This window comes from Megalopta genalis, chromosome 1 (assembly GCF_051020955.1).
Source record: "Megalopta genalis isolate 19385.01 chromosome 1, iyMegGena1_principal, whole genome shotgun sequence".
In the NCBI taxonomy this organism is placed as follows: Eukaryota; Metazoa; Arthropoda; class Insecta; order Hymenoptera; family Halictidae; genus Megalopta; species Megalopta genalis.
The window spans coordinates 635,415-660,774 of record NC_135013.1 but is presented as its reverse complement, the minus strand read 5'-3'; the positions used below and the strand labels follow the sequence as shown (position 1 = coordinate 660,774).

The 25,360-nt window shown below is 34.9% G+C and overlaps 2 protein-coding genes, 1 long non-coding RNA gene and 1 pseudogene across 3 annotated transcripts in view; 2 read left to right on the top strand and 2 right to left on the bottom strand.

Moving 5' to 3' along the window:
- Positions 1–10,512, top strand: part of LOC143263852 (BUD13 homolog) — a 51,622-nt gene extending 41,110 nt beyond the window's left edge. Inside the window, 5 exon segments of the mRNA XM_076528609.1 lie at positions 8,061–8,347; positions 8,430–8,573; positions 8,576–8,586; positions 8,671–8,855; positions 9,046–10,512. Coding sequence (XP_076384724.1) covers positions 8,108–8,347; positions 8,430–8,573; positions 8,576–8,586; positions 8,671–8,855; positions 9,046–9,218 — 753 coding nt within the window. The 5' untranslated portion in view covers positions 8,061–8,107 and the 3' untranslated portion in view covers positions 9,219–10,512.
- Positions 10,513–11,996: 1,484 nt separating this feature from the next.
- LOC143263818 (DNA topoisomerase 3-alpha-like) lies at positions 11,997–17,647 on the bottom strand (annotated as a pseudogene).
- On the bottom strand, positions 16,776–21,123 carry LOC143263307 (uncharacterized). The gene is made up of 2 exons (XM_076528384.1): positions 20,037–21,123; positions 16,776–17,072 (listed from the first exon to the last, which is right to left on the bottom strand). The coding sequence occupies exon 1, from the start codon at positions 20,861–20,863 to the stop codon at positions 20,042–20,044; it is 822 nt and encodes a 273-aa protein (XP_076384499.1). The 5' UTR covers positions 20,864–21,123; the 3' UTR covers positions 16,776–17,072; positions 20,037–20,041.
- On the top strand, positions 17,088–23,799 carry LOC143263426 (uncharacterized). The gene is made up of 2 exons (XR_013036901.1): positions 17,088–18,879; positions 22,708–23,799. It is a non-coding gene; the product is annotated as an uncharacterized LOC143263426 (long non-coding RNA).
- Positions 23,800–25,360: the final 1,561 nt, after the last annotated feature.

Here is a 25,360-nt window from a genome sequence, read left to right as displayed (position 1 = left end):
TATATTTATAATATATATACTTCTAATTCTGCTGTTATGTTACAGTCCCAATGGCGAAATATTCTCGGCCAGCTGGCTCGAGGGACAGCTAGGCCTAACCTGGCGAACCTGGTGGCTGCCAATGTAAGTAAATGAAAAATACTTTTATATAAAATATAATATAGTAATATGTATAATAACAAATTATAATAATAATATATACTTATACGTTACAGAGATAGCTGAAAAAGCTCTTCAAGAAGAATATCTACGGCCCCCGTAAAAGGGGCAAGAAACGGACAGGAAGAGGAGGAAGAGGAGGGAGAGGAGGGAGAGGAGGGAGAGGAGGGAGAGGAGGGAGAGGAGGAAACTCGAAATATGTAATAAATTTTTATTAAATATAAACATCATTTTTATCATTTCTGTTATTTATTTCCTGATATGATGCAGGAGTTTCGCAAACTAACGATTGTGCACACATCATATAATCAATCGGCATGTCCTCTCCATCATATGAAATGTGCGGTTTCCTTTTAATCCTATCACTCCTTGGTTCTGATAACACTGTTCGACACGATTTTTGGGTTCCTACAGCCACTATGAAATTCTTGTAGAGCTTCACTCCCTGAACAAGAATCCGAAAACCGAATTGCTCCATCACCCTCAGTTTTTTAAAATAAACGAACTTTTGTAAAAACCCAAAATTTTCGACAAAAATGAGGTATTGCATGGAAAGTACAAACGTTAGAAAGTTCTAAATGGTGTTGAAAGATAGAGGAGAGTTGCCCGAATATAATGGCATGCAATTTATTAATTGTTTTTGGTCCTAAATAGCAATGAATTATGTTAATTACATATTATATGTTCAAATGTCATTAAGTCAATTACATGAATATCTATCTCTTTAGCCATTGGTGGTGGTTGGGGGCTATGGCAATCTTGTGGCCATGGTCTTATGTTAACATATAAATACCTGAAGTATTTAATGTAAGTATAAAAAATAAAGTATAAATAAGTAAAAAAATAAAGCATAAAATATGATGATCAGTGAAGGTGTAAAATATACTATGTCTCGCGTTAATAATGTAAATAATTAACCTATGATCTGGAGAAAGTCCCATTCCTACTATATGTCCATATAAATCAATTACATAATCCACGTTATCGAATTTTTCAACTATAGGGGCTATATCATCATAATGTTCTCTTTCTTTTAATGTAATAAATATATCCATAAAAATATGTAAAAGAAGACAGCACATTGAAGTACTAAAAAAAATGGCACGCCCCACACGCTAAGTGGGTGCCCCATTGGATCCGTCCATCGGTTTTGATTACCGATAGCTTCGGCCCTGTCGGACAGAGAGAAGCATGCAGCGAAGCACATGGCGGCAAAACATCGTGTACATGTTGCCGACGAACATTTTCTCGACCTACTCTAAATGTACATCGTTCTGACACTTCTATCGGGCCGTTTCTTCTTCAGAAATGTCTACAGAATCCGATCCTGCGTAGAGTTTTCGTGCTGAACAAAGAGCTTTTCGTAAAAATACAAAAACATTGCGTATTTGTACTGTTCTGAGAAGATCCATCTACTGTTATTTCCATATTATCATTATGGAATTTTTCATTGATTCTGTTCGGTCTAAGCTGAAGAGCTTCAGTTGTAGAAATGACCATTTCTTTATTATAGTTGAGATATTTATATAATATTCGACGAGCGTTCTTGCTGCAACTGCCGCGCCGCTCACGACTGCCCCGCATGCCATCTTCCCCTGGTCGAGAAACCTAGCGCGTGGCAAAATATCTTCGTGACAACTGTGTCACAACGAGTGCGTTACTGGCTTTAAAAATAATTTGAACATGTGTAAATGTTTACAGTATTATGGCGATACGTCTCATTTGAGTGAAGCAGGTTTGTAGAATTGTTTTCTGCAAGATACATTTAGTTTTTCCAATTCGAACACGAAAATTTGGAACATTGAAACTTTAACTATATCCTGACAGATCGCAAAAATGATGTGATAGGTAGTAGAAATCAAGAAACAAGAAAGAAAAGCAGAAGTCGACAAGAAAATAAGAGCAGATAAAACTGTGATTGAGAAAGTTCGTCGGAAAACTAGAAATCGTAAAGGTAAAATATTTTGTTCTCCATCCGCTATTCCCGAATATAGTAATTTAATGTGTGTCGATAACGTTAACATGAAATCAGTGCAAATTCACCGAAAGGAAATGAAACCAATACAACGCGAGATACATTCTACACAGATGATTGCATCGTGTAGTTATTGCTGGAACAGAGACTCGGCGGTAGTGTTTATCGGAAAACACTTCGAATTTATTCAATATCTAGGTTGCATTCAATATAGCGTGATCATAGTCTATTTGATTTAACAGAATTCCCACCATAAAAATACCGATGAAATAAGTCCAACGAGCGTTTTACATAGAGCCGCGAATAGCGTCATATGATATTGTTACGAATTACAACACTTCTCCCGCGTCTCGGCATTTTATTTACAATAGAGAACACGAACTATAATACAACTGAATTAGAATATGTTAGAGATCTTTGAATTAGATGGTGTTGATCGCTCGACGGCCCGATCCCGACTCTCCGATTGTCCGTTGATAAAACACCTCCGTGGCAACCCCTCTCTTCTATTTTTCTTTAAGGAGTTGCTCACAACAGGGCAGTTTCACATTACAGCGACTTGATTTGGACAAGTCGCCGTAACAATATTTATATTATTCAAGCATTATGACAATTATTCACTTTATTCTTCTAAGATCTATGTTAGATTTTGATTTATATACGTGTTCGTGTAAACAATTATAATAATATATATTAATTAACTGTAGATTAGTTTCGTTTCTTATAATTCTATGTAAATGTACGATCGCAGGCTCGGTAAATAAACAAAATCAAGAAGTTTATTATTAGATGACTTTGTTGTAAAAGTTATAAAAACTACTAATACGTAAATAATTATAAAGAACAACAACAACAACAACAACCAAATATTCAGCAGCATTTTCTTTGGTTGATCAATTGTTCTCAAACTTTTGTATGATATATGGTAGATTTTAATTTATGCATATGTTCATAAAAAAAACATAGTTTCACGGAAGTGAACATAGTTTCAGATCATAGTTTCACTATCGATTTGGGATTTGAGTATATCCTGTTGAGTGTGTGTGTGTGAGGTCTTTCTTATTAATTTTATGTAAAAATCACCGAAATTAGGTTTATCGAGCTATTGCGAGACAACATGGAGAAGGAAATGCGAAGTAAGACTCCGAGATTCCAAAAACATCTATTGGATCTTCTGTAGTATGGTTGATAACATATTCGGCAAAAAAGTTAGTTCTATATAACAATTGATTGATTTTGAAAAGGATCCACTACTCTTATATATTCCTACGTTCATAATAACTATTGAATTATTAAATGTCAAAGATATTGTGTATACATTTTGAACGGTAGGCTAATCCACTGTAAAACGTATTTTCGTGACAAAATCATCGTTTCCCAGTTTTCAAGGTCACTTAAAGAAATTAATGAATTCTCATCAAAACAATCAATATTTTAATAACAACTTAATTATACTGAATTTTATAATTCACAGATGTTATTGACATGACCATGACGTTATCTTTAATATAAAAATTAAAGTTACATTTAAATTAAAAATTCATTCCCAGCAAGTTACGTATAAGACGTTTATTAAAGTCATATTTTTGAATATATGAAAATATTCAGATACCTAACTTTAGATGTAATTAGCCTGTATTAACGAGAAATAAAATTCTAAAGTTCTACAGCTTCTAAACTTAACACAAATTTATATTCAACAAGATGTAGGTAAACTTTCGCGTGATTGTGTTGCAGACACAACTAACTGTACACATCCACTTGGAACAGAAGTTATCGGAGTACTGTGTCTTATTGACTTAACTTCGCATTATAGAATTGCTAACAATTGTTTGAATTTTATTTATGTCTTATTCAAAATAATGCTTTAAAAATAATGTTTCATTCAAAATAATGCTTCAAAAATAATGGTTTATTCAAAAAAAGCCTTAAGAATAATGGTTTATTCAAAATGATGCTTTAAAAATAATGTTCTATCCAAAATAGTGCTTTAAAAATAAATATTTCATACTAATGAAACGCTTTGTAGATAGCTCAAAGCATTGTTCCGACTGGAAAAAGATGTATTCGTCAGGTAATAGTAAATACATTACAATTTATTATAATTTAACAATAACTATGCTAAATAACCAGAGATACTTACAAAATCAGATTTTCATTCCCAATGCTTTGAGAAAGTTACTTACATCAATTTTACACTACGTTTATTTTACTCTTTATATCAACATAAACAAGTAATTTGGAAAACTGTAATATAAAAATGTTATGCCCTGGAAGATGTTGAACTCTGAGTTCTTGCAATCTCAAAGCTGCACGATATTACTTTAAAACCCTCGACATTTCAACTTGTTTCCCTCCGAAAACTTTCATTGAGGACATTTTATTGCCGAGTTTTGGAGCGAACCTAATTTTCGACCACGCTGAACCGAGATCGACCGCAGACAACAAAATAAATAACCAGTTTTTCCTTATTTACGTTTTCTGAAACTCTTTGCTCAAGTTCTTTTCTAAACAGAATAACAAAAGACGATAATTTTGCGCGAGCGGAGCCAATCAGCCGGAACATACACCGCCCTCCGAAAGTTTCGGAGCGATTTAATTAAATAATTTAACAATGATAATCCCTTCTACTTCTTTCTTAAATAATTTTAGCCAATTCAGTTTATGAATTAGATTGAACAAGAATCTATTTTGTATCTTAACCACATTCTAGTGGTGACTGTCTTTTATGTAAAAAATCATATAGTGAATCTTATATTACTTTCTCCTATAATATACTAGAACAAATTCCATAATTCCGATTATAAATAATTATCTTTATTTTAATTTTAGTAAGAAAAGTTTCTTAGAACAGGTTAAAAGTGATAAACAAAAATATCTTTTTACAATTAATAAGTACAGTATCACAGTTTATTTCAAAGTCATTAAAAATAAAGGTCATCTTTCCGATGTGCAGAAAACATAATCATTTTATTTGATTCAATGGTTTCCAAGCTTTTACATGGTATTGTGTACACGAACAAAAGTCTAAATATTCAATTTATAATATTTAATACACGAGAACATAATATTTCAACGAAATATGTAATGACAAAAGTTGGGGTCACAAAAATCATTATTTGTCAGTTTATTCATGTGTCATACATGATTGTTGTTTCCATCGATTATATTCGGTTTCGTTTCGTTTCGGTACGTTTGGTGTGTCTGACAAAATATTATAATAAAGCATATATTATTACTATAATTATAATTCTCAATAAAAATACCATAATATTGTTAAAGAGAAAGATAAGTTCGATATGAATCCTAATTTAATAAAATAGTGGCCAGGTTGGGTAGTACAACTAAAAATAAGACTTCATCATGATTCATATGTATTGATTAATATCCTTTTCTTGAAACATGATCTAGTCAAACGATTTTCTTCGTGTCAGTTTTTATGTCCTGGTTGCACGCAAATGAGAACACATAGATAAACAAAACACAACTGTAGATAATGTGTTATCGTAATATGTTATGATAACTTCCTTGATGATGGTGACAATAATGCGTTGTTCTATGTAGGAACAATGATTATATTCGCTGCAATCACCTACAAAGCAATTAAATGCTTCACAAGAATAAAAAGAAGTCGAAGTACATACATATTTAAAATGCATGCTACCAATGTTATCTCCGATGTGTTCTAATTGTAGGAGAAAATGAGTCAACCGGTCGAATAGATCGGGACCAGCGTTGACAGTAGGAGCCCCTTGTCCTTCCCCGTCACGCTGACACAACCGCCAGGCGGTCCTTCGCTTCCCCATTCTTCCCACCGAGACTACCTAGCTAGACTACCGGGGTGGTCGTAACTCTTTTCTACTATCACCTTACGTGAAGAATTGGTTCCTGTACGGCTACCTGTTACAGTCCCAGCGAGAAGAGTGGGGGGAAGCGTCAGGCCGCCCGGCGGGGTACATGTTGGCCAGATGAGGAAGGGCAAGGTGGATAGGTGGATAATAAATATCTCAGATTCCTACATAATTATCAACTAATTCACTAATTAAAAAGTGCTCTATTAATGACCTATTTAAGACATTATTACGAGCAATAATAATTTTATATATTACTTACTATTATTAGAAATAACTTATTTCGATTGCAATGAATTGAAAAATACTCGCATAAAATGATTCATTTTAGTTGCTCTTTTCAATGTAATTTATTAAAAATTGTGCACGAAAATAACAAAAACAATTTTATAGATTCGTATTCTGTTGACCGAATAAATTATTACGTCCTGCGTACAATACAGTAGGTACACATATTTTATTTGTAAAATGGATGTAAAGAAGCGGAAAACGGGAAGTGATGTGAACGGGAAGTGCATGCACATGATGCACAAAACGACCGGGTCATTTGTCCACTAGCTTCTCGCAATGTTCGATCTAATGAATCAAACAAGCGAGTATTTGTTAGGTAGATACTTGTATAAGTGAAATGAAACGATTCGAAGAGGTCAATATGACGAGACCAACAGATTTTCTAATTAACGTCTTTTTTGTAGGTCATTCGAAGGTCATCGATGTTTCTTTAAACATGAGACAAATTTAATGCCGAGTTTTATGCCAAGACAAGTTTAATGACATAGGACACTATGATCTTGAAATGACCTTGAGACCGGAAATTAAAGCAAAATATCACCAACTGTACACTTTACCACTCTCTCTCTCTCTCTCTCTCTCTCTCTTTGATTTTATTAAATAATCAAAATAAAAAAGCTTTCGCAGTTATGTAGAGTGATCTACACCACCCGACCACACCTATCAAAATCGAAGGGAGTGATTTTTATTGAAAACGAAAAAAATTGAAATAGCTAATTCGAGTACGCTATATCAAATAGTGATAGTTGCAACTTTCGATACCGACTGGAAATAGGATTTTCAGACCGAAAATCAGTATTTTTAAACGGAATCTGGTATTTTTTGCTGCATATTCGGATTGTACGCAAACGAATGTAAAAATTTTGTCTCACAAGTTTTTTTCGAAAGTGCATATATCAATCATGAAACGATTATTCAGGCATCAATTTCGCCCAAATATTCGATTCATGTTTATTTATCTGGCCTATCATATCGTTATCGCAGCTAAAGGTTACGTAACCAAAGTACACTGAATTTTATTAATATTCGGACAGCTCCTAAAATGGAATAACTCTTTTAAAGCGGGACTAAACGGCTTGAATTTTTCTTAAATAATAGAAAGACTAGCCTACCAGACAATGTCTAAAATAGTCTTTTACAGTTTTGCTATTACTTGAAAAGACAAAATAAAATTTAAAAAATTTCGTTTTTTAACTTTTTCATCTAAACCTAGAATGAAAATTCAAAAAACGTCTTTCGTAGATCTTTGTAACTTAAAGTCAAGTTACAAGCGTTGAAAGATTTCAAAAATTGCAGATTTCTGATAGTTATTGACTGAAAGTGTCAAAAGTCGGGACAAAACTATGATTTTCCCGACCTTTAATTGTTTTCAGCTTGTGTCAAGGCCAACCAATTTTGATGAAATTTCCGGCATGTGCATAATTTGGCAAGTTCTACAAAACGCTTTTTTTTTCAATTTTCGTTATAGGCTCGTATAAAAAAGTTAAAAAATAAGAGCCTTTTTATTCTGTTCTGTCATTTCAAGCAATAGCAAAATTTATAAAAAAGCATTCTTGTTATTGTCGAGTAGATTAGTCCCTCCATCATAAAAAAAATTCAACATTTTCATAGTAATGGAATACTTTCCTCGCAAGCCTGTGGTATAAGGCAAAAATTAATTTCGCTACCACAATTTGTCCACACTGCATAGTTATTTTTTAAATTATATCAATACGTAACACTTAAAAAAACAAGAAAATAAATGTAAACAATAATTTCTCCTATTTTTTTCATAATGTTTACAGTTTACGAAAAACATACAAGACGAAAAAAGAAAATATCTGAATCTGATATGAATCCACCAAGACAAAATCATAATAAAGGCTATGATTCTGATTTAAGTCCACCTAGAATGTCTAAATCTAAGAACTATGATCCTGATTTAAGTCCACCTAGAAAATCTAAATCTAGGAATGACGATTCTGATTTAAGTCAAACATTAGATGGAAAGAAAGCTGGATTGCAAGATGCAAGGGCATTACGAGAGGAAACAGAAGCCCATAAAAAAAGAGAAGCTGTACACTTTAGCAAGGTATTTATCTATTTTTCTTTTTCTATTTCTATCTGTACGATATATTCTAATTAGCATAAAACGTTCGATTTTAATTTGTTAGCTTAGCAAAGAAGTCACTGGCGTTGGTCAGGCTGCAATTCTACAAGATTCTAAAACGGGTAGAAAACGTAATTTAGAAGCAGAAGCAGCAGAGGAGCGCGAGAAACAGAACAGACAAACAGAATTGAATGAAAAGTATGCTAAGTGTGGGGGAAGGGGTAAGTAAATCTAATTCGAATTTTAAAGATAGAACTCTATTAAAAGATATAATGTTCATATTAAAAAAAATGATCACTCTTCAGGTTGAAACAAGTCGAAGATCGCGAAGAAAAATTAAAAGACGATCTCTACGAAATGAGTAAGCCACTTGCAAGATATGCAGACGATGCCGATTTGGATAGAAGACTCAGAGATCAAGAAAGAGAAGGCGATCCGATGTTAGAATATATTAAACAGAAGCAGATTGAGGAGGGAAAGAGAAAACCAGGTACAACAAACACATTTTCACATATCTTAATCCTCAGTCAACGGCGTTTGGAATTCGCGTTTCAAATATTTTAGAAAATTTAACCAAGGAAAACTAGACTTAATAAAATTTGTTTTTGTTTCTCTTTTTATATCCTTTGTAATCCAATTCAAAAACTCTGACTTATTAAATATGCTTGTTATCGATTCAGATCGACCAACTTACGAGGGATCTTTCATGCCAAATCGATTCGGTATCAAACCTGGATACCGTTGGGACGGCGTCGACAGGAGCAATGGCTACGAGAAAAAGTGGTTCGAAGCGCAAAACGCTAAGACGGCTCTTCAAGAAGTAGCCTATAAATGGAGCACTGCTGACATGTAAAATGTATACACTTTCTGTTTGTATACGAATTAGGGTAATAGGAATTCATGAACTCGATTTCGAAGCGCAAAACATTCGTATTTGAGACGGCCTAAAACTGTTCCGGCTGAAGTTGAAGCTCGAACGACCAACGCCAAGCTATTCGACTAACGAAGTTTGCAATTAAGAACTTTTTAAATCCGATACGAGAGTGAAAAACATTTTAAAATCTCACTCTTATACATTACGGCAGTAATGTTGTTATATCAATTACTGAGATCATTTATTCTTAATTATTTCGTGATATTCTAATTTATATTTACTCTGTATTGGTGTTTTTCAATGTGCCCATAGCACATACTGTACTACAAAGTACATAAAAATTCGATACCTCATTTTTAATTTATAACGTGTCAAGGTTAAATTCTACGATGCAAAGTTCATAACAATGTTGATTCGTTTGGCTAAATAACTAGCTTCTGTCGAAGCTATTCTCTTTGGCATTAAACACTCTATTTATATGTCGCTTCACGGCTTAATGCGAAGCTTAAGTAGTGTCACCGACGTTCTGCTATTAACTCAGGCTAACAGTAAGTGCTTAGTGGAAGAACATTCGTTTAACCTTATCGTCCCATCTTTTACGGCAAATAATTGGAATGTAAACTTTGTACTTGCATCGGCATGATGCTCTATCGTGCCATTAAATAGACGACATAAACATATGTTATTTTTCATACTATTTTCGTTGTATATTAAATTTCGTTAATATATAAATCTACATATTCGTGTGTATAACTACGAAAGATCTTTAATAATGTGTTATGGAACAACTGATGAAACGATACAGTCATGAATTCGAAAAATGTTGTGTGATGTAACACCACGTTACATGTGATTATGATTCAATACAATAAGTTCCACTATTATCAGTTAAAAATCACGCATTACTATAACATTTAGTTTCCCAAGCTTCATGAGTTTAGATACTTTAAGATCATTTTATATTTTACGTAACGTCTTGATAAACCTTGTTATTTTTAGACGGAAATATGAATTAGTCGTCTTTATTGCTCGATAGTTTTAATGTATGTAAATATGTAAGTATGTAAGTACAATTGAGCAAGGAATAGTAATGTTAATGTAAATGTAAATAATAGATCTGCTGCGTTTTTCAGATAAAAAATTGTAACATTGTAGAAACCTGAAAATATCTTTTTGCATATTTGGCAATTAAAGATAAAATATAAACATGCTGTTTATATCTTAAATTTATTGTATGTTCTTCTTTGCTATTATAATGCGACCTGACAAGAAATTCGTTTTAGCTTTCTTCTTTTTATCGTTCTCAATCTTCCCCTGTTTCTTTCCCTCTCTCTCTCTCTCTCTCTCTCTCTCTCTCTCTCCCCTTTCCCCTCGCTCTCTTAAAAGAAACAGAAATTGATTTAGTTTTTAAATATTGACCTTAGAACTTAAACAAGCAGCTAAAGTTTGTGAAATTTTGCCCGCGAGTTATAGTTTTCACTTTGAAACGAAAGATAATACATATTCAAGAACAAAATGAGTCAGAAAGCTATTTGAACGCTTAAAAGTTTTGGAGTAGAAAAGTTTCGAGTTTAAAAGTTTCGGTGATTCAATCATTTATCCATTTTATTCATTAACAGTCACGATCTTGTAGTTATTTCATCTATATACTGAAAATTAAGATGTAATGTTTTCATTGGAAAAATCATACTACTGTATATACGTATGTATAATAATAATATTAATCCTAATAATTATTCTTATTATAATGTATGCTGGAATTACGAAATTTATCCAATCATTTTCTATCAAATAATCTTTATAATTTCAACAATTTTAAAATAGAAAATTTAGTTATGGGGTGTTCTGGTAAATAACTGGTGCGTGCGGTGTAATTACTAACTTTATTGGATAAGTCGTGTAGAATCACTTTCGGAATAGCGTGTCGTCGAAGCAAGAGAGGTATGAGAGGTATCAGAGGTATGAGAAGTATGAGAGGTATGAGAAGTATGAGAGGTATGAGAGGTATGAGAGCGAGCGTCTCACTACTGCTCTTTTTATATTATCTTGTTTGCCCCCGGCAAGGGCTCTGGACACCCCGTGATTGGTTGACCCGCGAATGGGTTTTCCCAATCAGCGTTGTCCATCTCCTTCTCACCGCCTTGTCCCTTACGCCCTGAGCGCGTCCTGTTTTGGGACCGCGTGGTGATCGGAGTGGGTGCGTTTTTTATGATGTAACGGCCTGGGTTTTCCTCAGGGCTGTTGCGCTCGGACGTCCGGCGTTCGGGTCCGTTTTGCGTGCCCTTCGGAATTTCCGCTTATTTATGACGGTCTCGTTGACTATTGAGAATCAGGTAAAAAAACTCTACTGACTTATTGCCATCCGGACAGGAAACAGCTTACTCAAAGATAGCCTTTTCGAAGGAGAGTCATAAATATGCTAGTCGTTTGCACGAGAAATAAATCTTTTCTTGAGCGCGCCGACTGGCCGCTACAAAAATATACATTATTGACGCTTATATTAGAAATTATATTACAAATTGGTGCAGTATTAATATTTGTAGCTGTCACGTGGCTTATGTTTTCATTTGAATTATTTTGCATTTGTTGCGCATCGTCTGCCGCCCACAGAAAAAAATCACAACCCGTACCTGTTGGTTTGGCGCATGTATAGAATAATCTTCCTAAAACACGTATTACAAATACAATGACAAAATCACGTATAATCATCATTTCACAAATATCTGAAAAATAAAATTCTATATGATACCTTGATACCTATCGACGTGCTTTTATTGTATCTATATGTTCAGCATGTGTAGTATCTGTACCAATACCAAATTTGTCCATTAAAGTAATCAAGTCGGCTTCAGTTAATAATTGCGGCGGAGACGTTTCTTCTGTACCATGTTGATACTGGTAGATCTAAAAATCTGTCCTTCTTGGTATACAAGAATTTCTTTGTCGCTCCATTTTTCATATATATATATATATGCATCTTGTTCCGTCCTTCAACGAAATTTTCGTGCTGCATCCGACTAACTTTGTTCGGGACGAATGACCTTTTCTTTTATTCCTGAAAAACATTTATTAACGGGAAATCTTCGGCTCAGCAAGACAAATTGACAGTCTTTCAACGAACGACGTGCAATCAACAGAGGGTCACGTTCGTTGGACTTTCAATTTCGTAGAGCCATAGTCTTCTTTCTTGCCATTTCTAAACTTATGATTTACGAGCCATATTCTTTCCGGCAATAAAGCCATTTCTGCCTTTTTGAACAATGCACACCTTCATCGCCAGCATTTTTTATGACAGGGTCGCTAGCACGCACCGCTTCGGTCGCCCGCCCAGGGTTTCTTGCTACCTGCGGCACTGCGTGCTACGTCACTCTACGTCCCCTTCCATCGCGTCACTGACCAACGAATTTCGAGTTTTCTATCCACGAAACTGTATAAAAACTCGAAACCGATTCTTCTCTTGATCAGTTGTCACTTGTCAGATCAATCAGTCAGTGTCAGTTCAACTCAATTCATTTTAAACCAAATACAATTAGTCACCTAAGTGTTAAAACCATTCTACATCAACCTATCATCCATATCACTTGAAAGAGTCATACGGAATCACGCAGACTCGGTGTCATATAAATTTGAATCGGAGACTTACGACCTCCGTAGATCAAACAGTTTCACTGTTTGATCTCACCGAGAAAACCTGAAAAAACACATCTAAATAATTTCGTTCAGTAATTTGTAAACCATTGGCAATAAACTTTTCGCCTGCTATATCAATTTCTATTGTTGTTTCTTGTCCTATTGCGTTCTTAGATAAACAAGCCAAAAAATGTCGGACCACAAATTCGTAAACTTTTGTTTCATTACCTGTCATAAAATGTTGACCAAAATGTCATAAAACTGTTATAAATTGTATAAACAATGAACTTTACCTTATAAATCATTTTTGAATTTTATCGGATGTATGGGAGGATGGGCTTGATCACTTTTTTTTCCTTGTCGAGGATTTAATTCTTCCTGAAGTAATTTCTGTGCGTAACTACCCCAATCAGAACTATCAATTTGCTGATTTACTAAAGGTACAAGATTCAATTCATTTGGAAATATATTCGTTTCTGTACATGGATAACTAATTAAACTTTGACTGTATAATTTTTCTGCTGTTGTTTTCATAGTTTCTTTAGCACTTAAGTGAAGTTTTCGAGATCCTTGTTTCTCAAGTTCCTAAGTTTATTTAGATCCCAGGTATTCATTAATGTCTTGTCACTTTTATCTCAACAAATATTTTATACTTACAACTGTGTCCAATGGTAGTGGTCTCCACTTGCTCTTAGGCTTACTTGTTACTTTTTCTACTCTGGCGTTGGGTTCTTCTAAACATGTTTGTTTCCAGCAGAATTTCACACAGTAATTTTTCAAACTATCTCCCTCTCACCCATCTGAATTCCACTGAAATCTCATCACGAGTATCTATCACTTTCATCTTCCAATATGGCTCTGATTTGAACCTTTCTACAGCTAAATATCTTTCAACTACAAATCCTAAAGTTTGGGATAACTGCCATAAGTGATAAGCATATCAGCAAGATTTCTGGGAAATACTTTTTGCAGTCTCGATGTTTGAAATCTAGCAGCACCTAGAAACATTACTATGTTTAAATGCTATATTATAACAAACACTTACTTGTACTCTAATGAAACATTCTTGTTGTATACCTATTCTCAGGTCCAGTTCACTACGGACATCAACAGCATTGCTGACCGCTTCATCTGGATCACACAGATCTTATAATACATATAATATATATAATACATATAATATATTAAACCAACTTGGGTGTTTATGCGATTACCTATATACATGTATATTAGGTTTAACTGCTTGACAGACTTGAATAATTTCAAACCCAATATTCTCTCCTTCACGATCACAATCTGTCCAAATAATTAATGCACTGCCCTTTTTTGCTTCTCTTTCTAGAGTTTGTTTAATTTTTATATAACTTTTTCTTCTATGCATTGCTTTGTAACAGGTGCATCGAATAAACTTAGAGGATGACAACCCTCCCACTTACGATATGCTCCTGTAAATGCATAATTCAACAAGTCATTCATCATATCACAATTTTGACCCCATACATTGGAATTAAATTCATAAATTTTATTGTAGGGAGACAATCCTTCTCGTCTCTTTTAGATTCGATATATCTTGCCAAAAAAAGATACGGCACCGATTTATAAAGTTTTAACATTAGCCGTAAGTTGTAAGGTTATAACTTTGAACTGTTCGAACACTTCCACGGTTTGAAAACTTCTTCGAAGTTCGTAGTAAAAAGCAAGAACATTGGATAACTTTGCGTGACCATCAGAGGGCTAATTCTAATACGTACAGTAATGGGATCTACTCCTGCAGGCTTTTCTTACTCTTTAAGTAACCCACTATTTTACTATGTATCCAATCCGCAGTGAATCCTATTTCAGTAATTAATCGTCAGCCAATCGGAGCAAAGAAAATTTCCATTTCGACCCTCGCTAATGAATCAACCTGCGACCTGGAGGTGTGCAGGAGTAGAACCCATTCCTGTGCGCGATTTTAGACCAGTGTTTCAATTGCCAACTGGGCTAATATAATTTTTTGGAACTAAAATTCAATTATGTAATGCATCCTACTCCTGCACACCTCCAGGCCGCACCTTGATCTGTTAGCGAGGGTCGAAATGGAAATTTTCTTTGCTCTGATCGACTGAAAATTCACTACTCAGATAGTGCTGTCCTCGTGGTCAAAGACAAAGGGGAAAAACAGTAAGTGCAATTGCATAAATAACACAATTGCATCTGAAAAAGGTTACACTTACGAATGATGTAACTTGTTTCACTGTACCATGCTTGTTGCCTTATTATTTCCAGGCATCCGTTTGATTAGTGCGCAATCTAAAACACGCTATGCGAAATTAAATTTGTAGATGAGCTTCAAATAATAAAATCGATCGTCTCATAGGATTCTCGACCACTCCGTCCAACGTATTTACGAATGGTATTAATCCATATGTTGAGAAATAATAAAATATTTTATCGAAGACGTGGAAAGAGGCAGCTGTTAGATATCTAATTTAATATTAATAACTATTTCGTTACATACAAAATGTTTGTTCAATTAACATTTCAATTTTCGAGATCTATAAATTTGTATTTAAATTTTAATAAACCTTGATACAAAAGGAAAGAAAATAAATTTAGTTATTTAAATTTTAACAATTTCTTTTAAATAGTATATCTAAAATTTACAAGATTTAGTTTTAAAATACGTTTTTGTACGTTTCTTTATGTAAATGTAATACTGAAACATTAAATTCATATTTACTTTATTTTTTATTTATTTTAGGTAAACTCTTTTTGACCAAGTCTCGAGGAAACACTCAATTTGTCAAGTGATGCCAATTAATATATAAATTTATCTCCACCATCTACACTGTGAATTTCATGTTGTATCCCTTGGATACTAGCATTACTAGCATATAGCTTGTTTTGATCAAAACATGCCATCAAAAATTCGCCAATTCAAGGCAAGTGCGTTTAAAGTGCCTGCTCGAAGCTCAAATACAACAACAAAGAATCTTTGCGTTTTTCTAACCAATGTTAAATGTCATTGTAATCACTGCCACTCTCTCAACGTTGTTGTTAAATGAAATTATTAAATGAAATATTTTACATGCTTAATTATTTTAACGCATCCACAGACCACATTGTTCTTTTAATACAAACAGTCTATTAAGAGCTACAAAGCTATATTGTCTTAAGCATTCCAAGTATAAGTTGTGGCGTTGCAGTTTTGCGACATCACTTCTTCGTATGAATTCGCACTCCGTTTGAGTGGATCGGAAATTTTTAATAAATAAAATGATTAATATATAATTGCGTGCGCGGAGTATGGCTGAGTTTGCAGGAGCCTGCCAAGTACCGTACCAGCTCCTCGAATGGACGCTATTGGCTGTTCGCGTCGTAAAGACGTCTATTTTACGTAATGCTGGCTACCACACAATTCCGTACACGGATAAAGAGAAGGGACTGCGATCACACACGGGCCAGATAACCCAAAGACGACCACGACGCCAAAAATCCTTGTCAACATCGATGTTTCGAGGACTCCACTTCCGCCGTCCTACTGTCGTCTCGCCGCGTACAAGATGGGGTTCTATATGCGTGGGTGGTGTGAACTCGCCCTGGAGACAATTCGTTGTTCGGTTGCCGAATTGATACCGATCAATGGTACCGATGCGAAATTCGATGATTGTGTTCGTTTTATTATACTGTCTATAAAAAATGCTGTGAGTGTGTCGTCTAAAAATATTTCGACGAGTTTCATTCCGATCGAATAGAAATGAATAACATGCCAGATATGTATATATTTTTGGACAGTAAAAGGCAATGAAAAGATCAGTGAATTTCAATTATTGATGTCGAGAATAAAGTAAACGTTATATCATTCTGATGATAAAATAAATGAAACGGAACAAACAAGGTAGGTCAGCACAACATAAAACATCGTTAAGATATCAAATAACATTTATATTTGTAATTTTCAAGTGAAACTGTAGCATAATTTGAAATTTCATCATTTTTTGAATGAATTGACACAACACAATTCTTTAAGTATCGCATGGGGGTGGCAACATGGTCCGGCCTTCCATTTATCTTCTGCCTTGACGTGTTCCCTGCCTCTTTCGGGGTGGCGTGCTAGCTATGTACTTCAACATGTAGTACTTCCACTATCTCGCTTGGCCACAACACCCAGGTCGTCACTGGAGGTCGGAGCGTGGCCGTTCCCCTCCATTATTGCCTTCCCTGCGTACAAAGCGAAACATGTATGATATAATTTATAGATCTCTATTTCACGTGTACGCGTGTAATTATTATACATGTGTTTGGATTCATGCAATGTTTAATGCACGTGTTCACGTGTATTCCAGTACACGTGTTCCAAGTTCGTATTATTCAATAAATGATAAAACATGTATGTGCTACTAATATATCTACATTTTATTTCGTGCGATTATTTTATGCAGGAAAAAGTTTCAAAATTTGCAAGTACAGCCGAAAGCGAAACGTCAATAAATAGAATTAAATTTGCGCAAATCTATTCGGATAAACGGTTTCTCGGATGAAATCGGACAACGGAAATCAAAGTGAATGCAATATAATTAAACAATTTTAAATGTGAATATTTATTATGTAAAAGAACACATATTTTATAATCGATTTGCATAAAATCGCCTTTAAATCACAATGTTACACCAACGGCTGTGCCGTTGTGCTGCCCAATGTGCACCAACGGCTTGCATTCCCGTGACAAGTACCTTCAAGGGGTACGACGACGAACGTTCTGGAATCCGACCACATAGGAACATCACCACTACCATTTCCCAAAGAAAATCTGGGTATATAAAGGGCCCAAACGCGACCAGAAGCGGACTAGTTTCGAGTTAGTCGTCGATATGGAAACTCTAGCGAGATCGAGTTTTAATTCTCTTTCGAGCAAAACAATGGAATTGGTAATAGATACCAGATCAGAAGCCCCCGCCGATTCAGTGCGATAAACTAAGAGCGCGATAGAGTCTGTGAAACATTTATTCAGACACTTATTCCTACTTCGAAGCAGTAGCTGGCACAAACCCACAGAGATCCTATGCCGATCTCAACGTAGCATGTTATAAATAATTTTCTTTAAATATTCTGAGTAAATAGAATCCCATTTTTCTTTTAGTTTAGTACGGTGGTGAGAAAGGAACTGAACGAAAGGTGTAGATCAGATGTTCAGTAAATTCTGTCATTACACCCTACATGTATCTTTCTACAAATAAGAAAACGAATACAGATAAAGAGACCAATATCACTCTTGGATATCGCTAAATGGAACTTAATCCTTTGCACTCCGCTGTCCCCTCTCGTGGGACATCGTAATTCTAGCATATCATTCGGATGTCCTCTCTCGTGGGACATGGTTATTTCAGCGCAACTTTCTGAGACATGCATGTTTCCCTGAAGTTTTCTTTTGAAATAGCACACGAAATCAAATCAAAATATAGTAAAATTTCTAAGAAGATATATACAAGAAATGTCAGCGGGTTTTGACGAGAACGTGAGAGGCGTGCTCACGACGGTCCGAGCACTTCAAAGGCGCCACTTGAAAAGAGCGCTAAGGCAAGTTTGTAGAAGAAAGGTCGGTATGCGAACATAGCACGCACTGTATAATCATAAATATAGCAAGTCTAAATCTGGAGGAAAAGATTTTCAAAGCTGAACTCAGTCTGGTTTGAAGCGTCGAACGGTATAGATCTAACGAGTGAGAAAATCAGAAAAGTTTTTTTGGTAAATATCGTCTTGTGAGTTAGTAATAACAATTAGAAATTTTCAACCTATGTATTTATTCATATTTTTTATTAGAACAATGGCAAAACGTTCAAACACGAATGAGTCTCATGACACAAGTAGTAGTGAAGATGAGCTCCAGATAGACGTTTATACAGATATGTTAGAAAGACTAACTGTAGAAGGTTTTCTTCTACAGTTAGTCTACCGTTTTGATAGCAGTGATAGTGATATCATCCAAGCAACAAGGCGACGAGAGAAAGAGTTTAGCACTGAAGGGAAGGTAAGGGAATCGGAGAGCGTGTTTAAGGCTACTATGAATACAGTTTATTGAATTGCTATCGATGAGCGCGGGCGCGACTAGCGTGGTGTCGTAGGACTAGCGACTTCGGACAGACTGAGCTTTTGGAGTTGCGCGTTTGTCTGTTTTATACTGGAAGGGAAGAAAGGAATAGATGGACTTTCGTAGGAAAAGAGAAAGTTGGGAAAGTCCCGTGCGGGTCGAGGTGTCCAGATGTGAGGAGAATTGTTTTATTAGGGGTGCGTGCTTTTTAGGGAATTTTGAGGATTAGGAACGGTACTTGTTTTATTGCTAGCGGCCGCGCTCAGGTAGAGGAATGCGACGCCACAAGAGTTCGCATAGATAGCGATTACAACAACAAAACAAGATTATAAAAAATAAAATATTGATTTTTTTGCAAATTTCTCGATTTCAGCCAATTCATATAAGTCCAATATCATTATAATATGTTAGTTAGTTCCAAAACCATACTAAATAATACGAGGGTCTGTAAGTGCCCGTTTCTGCCGAAAAGTGGCGCTGAGTAGCTGGTAGCCAACGTCCAGAATGGTTCGGAGTGCTAAGGGTTAATACTGTTACCTAACAGATCGTGAATCATTTCGCATACATTTTCGGCCCTGCTAACCTTCATACTCGCTCTTCCGACATGTATTTGATTTCGATCGCAGTTGCATCCGTTTTCCCCAAATCGTGCATTTATGAAGATGTATAACTGCGAGATTCGTCAATCGCGATAATATCACAAACAACGATATCCATTTCTGCCGATATCTGACCACATTCGAGTGTAGAAATTTTTTTAAATATTACGCGATTATCTCGTTTTATCATCTGTATCTGTTTTTGCAATAGAAAGACTCGTTCGACGATGACTTTATGTCACATATATACGTCGGGAACTACGTAAAGATTAATGTTCGCAGTAACATTCTGAATTTTAATTATGATCACAGCGAACTCTCGAAATGCCTCGGTGACTAGTCACGTTGCAATAACAAATTTGTTAGCTACCGAAGAATGTAATAACGTACGAGCACTATTCGTATCATTGACCATATTGATGCCGATTTACTTATTCTCTATTGATACAAATAATCATAGTGACTCTTATTAGATTTGAAATTTGAAACAGTATTTACCTTCTTTATTCTAGGCTCTTCTTTTGATACTTAGGATTATTAGAGGTGCCTGGAGTGTGTTCTTTGGAAGACTCTCCGTTTGACGTGTGTTTTATTGATTTCAAAAACGTATATAGTTCGTCGGTATCGATGAATTGTTTCGAACGGATGAAATGCAACAACGCATCATCCCAGATGCCTCTGATCACCATATCAATTAGGTATTTTTCCGGGATCGGAATATCCAAGCGACGTAACATTGCCAGTTTTTGGGAGCAATAATCTTCCAAACTTTGCCCTGGTAGTGCCTCGTACAGGGCACATTTCTTGAAAAGAACGTGGAATGGAACCGTCTTTTGGAACTCCCTCAGTAGTAACAATTTCATCTCGGCCCAAGTGTGGCAATAGTGTGTGCGCTTGTTATAGAAATGCCTGGACATACCACGCAGACACGTGCCAAGTACACACTTAATCTTTGAATCGTCCCATTTCAAACGATTGGACACTTCGTCGACAATTTCGATCCATTTTTCTATCTCTATATCATCCCTTGCAGGATCGAAAATGGGAATTAATTTTTCGTTTTCGACATAATCATATCTAAGCGATCGGGGACGCTGAGACGTATGATTATATGACGTATTGGCCATATTTGTCATGAACTGTTCTATTTTCTCCAAGCGGTTCTCAATATCTGATGTTTTCCCGGACGCCTGCTGTTCTATCGGCGATCGTGAACGAGTTCGCGATGGCTCGCATTGCAATCCTCGCGGTTGCCTCTCTACGAGCCGTTGGATACGCTCGACCACGCTTTCATTCGTCTTATTGTGATGCGATTTCTTACTCATCTCAATTTTTTTTCGGACTCTAACTTGCACTAATTACTAATTACCACTAGACTAATGTACATTATATTATCTTAGATTGTCCAAACTATTGCAGCACAGATGATAAACTTACTATGCTGCTGTTTCTGTCCTGTGCAATCCCACTTGTGATTCGTCAGGATGATTGTGACAAATTCCGAATTAGTTCAGACAACTTTATTGTCCACAGCCTATGAATTCATGTACTGTATCGACAGGCGATGATGAATCGACTGACTCATTCGTGGCAATGCATACTTGTAATGAAGCCAGATAAGGACTTGCCTCCCACTTTCTCTCCTATGAGTGAAAAGACAGACTGATATTGATCGATCAATTTCCACTCCGTACAATTCGTAGCGTATTTCGTCGAACATAAACGATACGGCATTATTATCGAGAGTCACCACATCGATCAACGATGTGGCCCGGTAACACTGTTCGGCATGATTTTTGGGTTCCTATAGCCACTATTAAATTCTTGTAGAGCTTCACTCTCTGAACAAGAATCCGAAAACCGAATTGCTCCATCACACTCAGTTTTTTAAATAAACGAACTTTTGTAAAAACCCAAAATTTTCGACAAAAATGAGGTATTGCATGAAAAGTAAAAACATCAGAAAGTTCTAATTGGTGTTAAAAGATAGAGGAGAGTTTCCCGAATATAGTGGCATGCAATTTATTAATTGTTTTTGGTCCTAAGTAGCAATAAATTGATGTCAAAGTTTAAAAAAGTGTCGACGTGCGCAGTTTCTCCGCAATATTTTTGTATTTTTACGAAAAGTTCTTTGTTCGGCACGAAAACTCTACCCAAGATCGGATTCTGTAGACATTTTTGAAGAAGAAACGGCCCGATAGAGGTGTCAGAACGATGTATATTTCGAGTAGGTCGTGAAAATGTTCGTCGGCAATATGTACACGATGTTTTGCCGCCACGTGCTTCGCTGCTCGCTTCTCTCTGTCCGACAGGGCCGAAGCTATGGGTAATCAACACCGCATTGCTTAAATATGCTACAAGATGAGAAAGAGGTTCTCTTTGGAGATATTTTGTCTTGGATATATGGAGTAAAGCATAATCTAGAATGCATTAACAAATATGAAAATAAAACTAAAACACTAAAGTATTGTGAATCATTAAAAAAGTAATGGTTGAAACGATTCTATGATATGATTATACTATTGCAACGATATATTATCAAAAATGAAAATTTCGTTCGTTATCTCAACATCAAGAAGATAATAAATTATCATTTATTAAAACAAAATTAATAAAACTGATGAAACGTGCAGGAGGTTTAAATATCGTTACAGTTACGAATGTATCAGATCCTTATGTTATTAATAATGAATAAAAAGTTTTTAATTTTTTGAATGTTCTGTCTACATACATCTAGTTGTACAAATAATAGCGTGCACTCGATTGAAGTGAAATTGCTGTTTTTCGTTAATAACTCGTTAACGGTGCTTCGGAGAAAATTTTTGTAAAGGAAAAAGTTGCTTCGAATGACCTGAGAAACCCGCCACTTTCGGTTTGCGAGACATTTTTGGGATACCCTGTATATCATATTGTTATTATTATTTCCATCAATGGATTAAATTTCTTCAGTTGTATCAGTCGTTTATACATCTGATACAATAATATTTTCAGTATTACTATTTTTTGTGTGGATTATCTTCTACAATCTTATCGTTAGTTATTACTGACAATTGTATTACTATGGCTTGATTATCATTTGGAAAATTATCAGTTGCATGACTAGTTTCTTCTATTTTTGTAAAATTCTGTAATAAATTATACAATACATGAAATTCTTTGGATTTTTCAGAATCATATCTCTTCGTCTTCTCCATCATCCAGCAGTGATCAGTCCTGATCGGAAATGACTGCGGCGGGCCCACAATAAACATCACACCAGCAATACCGACTACAAGCCGGTAATACAGACCTCCGAAATTCAACTCTTACAATTGATGGGTTTCGAGGAAGCACGGGTTATCCAATGCAAAGTCAAGGTGGATCCGACCATCTTTTACTGTGTGGGATGCACTCTCACACCTCGGTGGTGAACAACGGCCGACTACAATATATATTCTGCGTACTATAATATATATATATTAACTCCTAAATTCTTGATTTAAAACAGAAAATTGCATTTTTGAAATGTGTCAACATACATTCCGCGACGACTGTACATAATGGCTGTTTTGATTCGTGCGAATATTTCTTTGAGGGGAGATTTGGTTTCTGCGTTCGACCGCACGGGCTCTCCAGAGGTTGACGCAGGAGGCCTTGTCAGTCGCATAACCCGCTCAGAAACACAAGAGCGTGAGTTTCAATGTTATTAATTTACGGTGTTTCAAAATTCAACGCCTAGAAACTTCCAAAATTCAACAGTGTTGTCTGTATAACCCCTGGGATGCAAACGGTTAAACCAGGATTTTGGAGGTAGTTTATAGTCATTTTATTATAAAGTAAACAAAAAGAAACATTAAAAATATACTTATATAATACTAATAATAAAATAAGATAATAAAATATAAAATATACTTATACTAACAAATTATACTTACGTTTAAATTTGTTTTTAAGATATTATAATATTTTATTAGTTACGATGGAATTCGTTAAAACATTGTAAACATAATTGGGGTGACTCTGGACACTCAGGCAGTACATTATAGTCTTTTGTTAATTTTTTTTTTTGCTTCGTGGCGCCGGCAGAAACTCTACCGATTCACGCTGGTCGTTCAACGCGTTAATAGCAGTAAACAAACATAAAATCAACAATGTTACAATAAAATTCTTTCTAGATTTTGGCTTACGGCCCTGATAGACAGGTTGAGGGATTTCAGTGAGGAAACAAAATAAATAACATCAAATTTGGATAAGTAATTCGAATTAAATACACTTAAGACTGAAAAAGACACACACAAAATTGCAGAGACTGTTTTGATGTACGATATTTTGTAATCTGTACAAAAATGTAAAAATAGATAGACTTGTTAAGACTAATAACATTGGAAAGACAAAAATTTATAAAAGCTTATATAAAGTTAATATTTTCAAAGATTTATATAGAAAGAAAAGAACTAATAATAAGAAAAAAGTAAACCATAACCAAAGATTTACATAAAAAGTAAAAAGAATTTATAGATAAGTTATAACAAGATAAAAGATATAGAAATAAAATAATGAAACAGACAGTTTCTAATTACAGTATTTAAAAAGCAATATCAACACTAAATGTAAGTGTAAATTAATTAAGAAATTGTGATAAAATAGAATTAAAAATTTAGCGAGTTTAAGTTAAATGATAAGTATAAAACTTATCAGGTAATAAAAGTTATACAATTCAAAAGATAGTTTTAGATGTCTAAAAATAAAATTAAGACATACCCATAAAGCGAAGTTGGCAAAAAGCTGTGGCAGAAAGTTTACGATCAAACAGGTTGATACAAAATTTTACAAAAAACTGTCGTGTTTGGGGACATTAAAATGTTATTGTGTATAATTAAAATCGATCAGGAATGTAGTGGAGTTTTATAAGAAATAATTAACCACAAATAACACAAACTTTCATTTATTTTCACTGACGATATAGAGGGAAAACAAAATCTTGCACAGAAAAAATGTTCCGATCAGGGAAAGTCTTGGAAATAAGTTTCCGATTATGACTGAAATAGTTAGTTTCAACAATGCTAGAAGCGTCGATAGTTAATTATAAACACAAGACGAATCTGCGAAAATGTAAACAAACGCTCTTACATGTTATGCATTAATTAGTTAGTAGTGTTTCACGTAGTGAACAAGCAAGTCAGAAGTGTGCATTATGCCATCACGTGTAAATTATATTCAAACAACATAAAAAGAAGAATAATTGAGCTTCTCAAGGAGGGGAATACACTGATCGTCCTCGTGGAACTACTAAACGAGACGATAGAAAACTACGTAATATTCTAAAGAATATGAGAAGAACCACTTCAAAACAATTAACTAAACAATGGATAACAAATGTCTCGGATCATACAGTTAAGAATCGATTAAACAATACAGTTTTCATATATCGAAAAACTAAAACAAAACCCTTGCTTACAAAGGCACAGAGAAAGAAACGCTTGCAATAGTGTAAAGAATGTAGGAATTGGACATTAGACGTCTGGTCGAAAATAATATTCAGTGACGAGTCACGTGTATGCCTTGGAGATGATGCAGGAACATTTGTTTGGAGAAGAACAAATGAAAAGTTTAATGAAGATTGTTTAAACTATCAAGAAAAATTTCCACATTAACACATGATATGGAGCTGTATATTAGCGAAAGTAGTGGGAAAATTGTGTATCCTTTATCACAATGTTAATTCAGAAACATACATTCATATCTTGGAACATATTTTAATCCAAAGCATAGAAAATATGTTTGGAGATTCTGCCGACTTTACCTTTCAAGACGACAACGCTAGCTGCCACCACAGTAAAATA